General features: G+C 44.5%; 1 protein-coding gene across 1 annotated transcript in view; it reads left to right on the forward strand.

Moving 5' to 3' along the window:
- myo6a (myosin VIa) overlaps window positions 1-6,000 on the forward strand; it is an 83,840-nt gene that overhangs the window by 18,779 nt on the left and 59,061 nt on the right. The window contains exons 3-9 of the mRNA XM_048250429.1: window positions 734-803; window positions 947-1,020; window positions 2,165-2,294; window positions 3,547-3,652; window positions 3,942-3,997; window positions 4,090-4,187; window positions 4,640-4,804. Coding sequence (XP_048106386.1) covers window positions 734-803; window positions 947-1,020; window positions 2,165-2,294; window positions 3,547-3,652; window positions 3,942-3,997; window positions 4,090-4,187; window positions 4,640-4,804 — 699 coding nt within the window. The remainder of the gene's footprint in view (window positions 1-733; window positions 804-946; window positions 1,021-2,164; window positions 2,295-3,546; window positions 3,653-3,941; window positions 3,998-4,089; window positions 4,188-4,639; window positions 4,805-6,000) is intronic.

The following is a 6,000-nucleotide window of genomic DNA, read 5'->3' on the forward strand; positions in this document are numbered from 1 at the left end:
GAATAATACATGGAGCTGCCACTCCGGGGCTGCCCCCCCTCACCCCCACCGCACCGCCACAGCACCCCCACCGCACCGCCCGCCCCTCATCCCCACCGCCCGCCCCTCACCCCCACCACCACCGCACCGCCACACGCTTGCGAGGTGCAGAGTGACGGCTGCCAAGTTCAAGGCCCCAATTGCTGCTGCAGTCTGTTGGGCAAGCAGATGAGCTGACCGACAGACAGACCCTGACACACACACACACACACACACACACACACACACACACACACAGACAGATGTATCTGGTGTCTCAAGTCTGGAATTATTCATCAGCAGAAGCGTTGGCTGGCTTCCTGACCCTAAGGACCTGATTGGCGTTGTGATGCGTAATTGGCCACCAGGGCGTTTAGTTCTAATGCAGCAGAGGGGCTGTTAAAAAGGACAATGTGCACAACATTTTTCAGCAGTTCTATTTCGGTGCTCTGTCTCCTTCCTTTAGCGCATCCACATCATCTCTGTTCAGTGAGGCTTAGCAACAACCGCCTGGGTTCAGCTCGCATAAACATGTTGGGAAGATCTTTTAGATTTTATGCTCAATATACGCCCTAATGTGGTTCGCTACAGTAAGCTGTGCAGTTCTGCACTGCATGATGGGATATGCTAAATAAATGTGTGCTTATAAAACATATATGCTAAATAAATGTGCCTTCTGTTGTCTTTAAGCATTTACATTTTGTTTTTTTTCCAGTCCTTTCTGGCTCCAGTCAACCAGGTGTTCCCAGCTGAGGATGACCCAAACAAACATGTCGAGGACAACTGTGAGTGCCTGTGTCTCTTCCCGTTTCACGGATAGATGTACAGATGGAGTGAATCTGTGGCATGACTGAAAACAGCAGTGCATGCTAGACCTGGTGCTATTTTCAGCATTATTTGACTGTTTGATATTTGTTTCTCTCTGCAGGTTCGTTGATGTACTTGAATGAAGCCACACTCCTGAACAATGTCCGTGTGCGCTACAGTAAAGACAGAATCTATGTAAGTCCTAATTTATTCATACCCAACATTAATAACATTCAGCCTGAAAATTCTGAATGGTTATTTGTGTGAAGGTGCCTGTAAATGTGCCCTGTCTGTATCAGCAGAGTGTCACCCCAGGCTGTGGATAAAAAGGGGACACACACACTGGTCTATAATTTTAGGTTAGCTCATTTTCCATCCGAGTCAGGTTCGGGGCAGGACAATCAGCCGTTGTCTCGGTGTGCGTGTGTGTTGTGTCCCGCCTACCCTTGTGTCATCCTCTGGCCTCCTCTATCTCTCTCTCCTGTCCTCCCCCCTCCTTCCTCTATCTCTCTCTCTCCTGTCCTCCTTCCTCTCTCTCTCTCTCTCTCTCTCTCTCTCTCTCTCTCTCTCTCTCTGTCTGTCTGTCTGTGCTCCATGTGCTGGGGTGGGATGGCACCACCATTGTCTCGGTGTGATGCCGTGCCGCCAGGCCCCCGGCCCCTCCCCCCTTTGCCTGGTGGGACGGCCTGCTTGGTGTTTTTCATCAGCTCACAGCCCCCCCCCTGATCCCCTCCAGCTCCCACAACCCCCCACACACACACACACACACACACACCTCCCCCTTCTCTGAAGTGACCACATGGATCACCCTGGGGCCCTATCCTGTTTGCCCCCCTCACACACTGGACTTAATTAGGTCTTTTGAGGTGACGATGCTGCCCCCTCCTCTTCTGTCCTGTATGGTGTGCTTGCCAGCTGGTGAGTGCGGTCCTGGGGACAGGAGGCGTTCGCCGAAGACTGCTCACATGTCCCCTAGCTGGCCCCTGCTGGCTGCAGGAAGAAACTGCAACTCAAGTTACACCTCAGGAGATCATAATGAGCAGATTCAATTATTTGCAGACGCACACTTGTCGCTGCATCCTTTCATTGTTTTTTTGTTGTTGTTGTATTGTTTATGTCATGTTAATTTGACTAACATATGGAGACAAGTTACTTCAAAGACATTTGCCCAAGTAAGCACATGCTGGAAGCACAATTAAGATTAGGTTTAAAAGAATACTGATCAAGAACAGTTTTTAAGTTAAGGTATATATATTATTAAAATATGTGAAATGACCTTTAGGAATCCACAGTACATGATTAGTGACCATTTCTATCCCTCTCTTCGTCCCCACCCCAGACGTACGTGGCTAACATCCTGATAGCAGTGAACCCGTACGTTGACCTCCCCAAGCTGTACTCTCCAGAGACCATCCAGCAGTACCGAGGCCGGTCGCTGGGCACCCTTCCTCCCCATGTCTACGCTATCGGTGAGTCCAGAGTCTACTGGTCACTCAGACTCTTATTGTTATTAGTTATAAACTTGTAAGGTAAGACCAGTTGCCAACATACATGCCAACATACCTACAGGGATTCGCAAAACTAAAGAGGTTGTCAAGGAGATATAGACTTTGCAGATAGACCATGTTACAAATGCACTTGCAATATTCAATATGGCTGCACTATTACTGTACTTGCAATACATACAATTATGGAACGTTACTTCCAAGTGAGCTTTGAGATGTGTAACCATGACCGCACTATGAGCCATATTTCAATATGGTCTCCATCTGAGTGCTGTCCTATGGCACCAGTTTTTAAAGCAATTGTCTGAACCACACTGTAACCATGGTGACCAGCACCAGCCTGCAGACATCCCAGACACAACCCAGTAATCCACCCTGGCTTACAGAGCTGTCCGGTTGGGTCAGCACAGTCATTCAGTCTGGCCTTCATCCAGAGTTTGTGAAGTGGGCTGCTGACACTGAGACTGCTGTCTGAACAGGGTGGACAGGACACCCTGTGTTACGGGAAAGGCACTGCCTCGTCAAGGTGTGTGTCTGTCAGGTGCAGGGCAACTTTCTCAACAGATCCAGAGCAGAATGACGTGGTACATTCCTAGTCAGAATGCACTTTCATGTGCATCCACATGGTGGCACAACAGGAATTCTTTCTGTTCATTCCGCTGTTGTCCTGGATGCAGAGTGTTTAGTCCTCCTGAGGCCAGTGCACAAGTGCTAACTGAAGCGCTAAATGGCTACACTTAAAGTAGAAGCCAACCAGAAGCAGTACAATCATTTTGAGTGCAGGAATGTAAATGATTATTATAAGTCTATTTTTTTCTTTATTGCAGTAAAGCTCATATAATTACAAACTACAAATACACAGCAGCTTTATTATGGACAAGTTAATGAAAAAACATAAATCACATATACTTTATAAACATTGATGAATAGCAAACAGTACATCAGGGCTTTAGTTGATTCAGTTGATTGCACCACTGGATATAGCAATCACTGGTACAGCATTACTTTATGACTCTGGTACTGTGCACAAACTTGCTCTCAAGCACTATGACTGTAGTTAAAAATAGTTGTTAAGCGCAGCAATTGTTAACTGACTATAGCAGCAGTGTAAAAAAATAAATGGACTCGAGTTGAAGTTGCACTGTGCTCCTCTCTCTCTCTCTCTCTCTCTCTCTCTCTCTCTCTCTCTCCCTCCCTCCCTCTGTCACTGTCTCAGCGGACAAAGCTTACCGGGACATGAAGGTGCTGAAGATGAGCCAGTCCATCATTGTGTCAGGAGAATCAGGGGCTGGAAAGACTGAGAACACCAAATTTGTGCTGCGGTAAAGACAAGTGATCTAATCTCCAACACTAGGCCCACTAACACTAACACTCCAACACTAGGCCAAGGAACATCCCTCTCTCTGTGACCGTGTTGTCAAGCTTGAATAATACAGTAGATGAAGTAATATAGTTTAAATTTGAACTAACGTTTAAACTCAATGCTGAACGTTTAAAATCAGAAGTATAATTGTACTGAAATTAAAATAGAGTTACAGCACGACACCAAAACGGTAGATGAATATGTGCAAGCTTGTACAATTGTAATTTTAATCTCATACCGTCACCCAGGTACCTCACCACGTCCTATGGAACAGGTCAAGACATTGATGAAAGAATAGTAGAAGGTAATTTGTGTGTTCTAGGCTCCATACCCTTCAAAATATTCAAAATATCCATGTGTTTGTCTGTTCTGAGAGCTTTGTTTGTTGAATTTCAGCCAACCCCTTGTTGGAAGCTTTTGGAAATGCCAAGACGGTCAGAAACAACAATAGCAGTCGCTTTGGGAAGTTTGTAGAAATCCACTTTAACGAAAAGGTAATCTCTCTGATCCGTCTGCTAGATTTTGCACATTGCGTCACTACATTTCATTTGGGTCAGGCACGATGCGACGTGACATTATACTGGCCTTGAGAAGATAAGGCTGGAGGTTACGGTTGGGAGATTAATTAAATCCACAAGGCTACAGCACTTGACGTTAACCACTGTGTAATGTATCATATTGACGTAAAAGTATTTGTCTTTGGTGCGATCAATGTCACAAGTGTTCACCTGAGAGTCACTTTTTATAACGCCAATCTCCATAATCCAAAGCAATTTAATGGAGAGCTGCATTTTAATGTAACTTTTGCATGTACTTTACATGCCCAAAGGATCGGATGAATAAATCAGGAAGCAAAAGAATTGAAGAACTTTGAATATAATTGAAGAGGGTTTGATATGTCCATTTGGAGGGCGGTTATGAGCAGACAGTGATTGGTTGTTTGCAGAATGCAGTGGTGGGCGGCTTTGTGTCGCACTACTTGCTGGAGAAGTCCCGCATCACGCGGCAGGGCCAGGAGGAGCGCAACTACCACATCTTCTACCGGCTCTGTGCTGGGGCCCCCGAGGACATCCGGCAGAAATTCTACCTCGGCTCTCCAGACACCTACAGGGTGAGCGAGGACACACACACACACACTGACAGATTCACTTACTCACACACACACACACACACATACACACTGACAGATTCACTTACTCTCACACACACACACACATATATATATATATATATATATATATATATATATATATATATATATATATATATATATATATATCTATATTTTCTCCGAGTTATAAGTCGCCAGTCAAAAAATGTGTCATGAAGAGGAAAAAAAAACATATATATATATATATATATATATATATATATATATATATATATATATATATATATATATATATATATATATATATGTTGCACCTGAGTCATGGGACTAGCCAAACTATGAAAAAAAAGTGTGACTTATAGTCCGGAAAATACGGTATATATATATATATATATATATATATATATATATATATACACACACACACACATTCTCTCTCACACGCACAAACACATACAGTATATACACACACACACATTCTCACTCTCACACACACACACATTCTCACTCACACTCTCACACGCACAAACACATACAGTATATACACACACACACACATTCTCACTCACACTCTCACACGCACACACACATACAGTATATACCCACCCTCACACACTCACTCACATTCTCACACTCACTTAAATATCCTGGCACACACACACACTGATAGGTTTATAGCGGTTTGTTTGGAGCTACATGAGAGGGCCTTCCCCTTCACGCATTTAGGTCTAATTAAGCCTTATTTGCTGCTGGCCAGTAGGCCCCCCGCGGACTCCCTGTGGGTCCCCTGCTGTGAAGCAGATAGTGCTGCCACACGACTCTAAACGTTCTCCCTGGACTGCAGTACCCCTCACACACACTAGAGGGCAATGCAGACCAGGGCCAGCCGTGCTGCTCTTGTTGTGGCTGTTTTATTTATTTTTTTCAATGCTATCTTCCAGCCCAGCTCTGAATGTTGCACAGAAGTGTGATTTAAAAATGAAATGCTTTTCTAACTGGTTTATCTGTGAGAGTGGAGAGATGATGGGACACACTGTGAGGTCATGATTGGGCATAAAAGAATCGAGCAGAACAAACTTGTTTCCTTTCTGCCATGTTTTATTTTTTTATTTTATTTTTTTTTTACTTGGCGGGAAAAGCAATTTGCACTCAGAAGATGAAGCATCTCATTTTATCTTCAGAACCTCTGCTTCGTG

This window comes from Alosa alosa, chromosome 8 (genome assembly GCF_017589495.1).
Source record: "Alosa alosa isolate M-15738 ecotype Scorff River chromosome 8, AALO_Geno_1.1, whole genome shotgun sequence".
NCBI lineage: Eukaryota > Metazoa > Chordata > Actinopteri > Clupeiformes > Clupeidae > Alosa > Alosa alosa.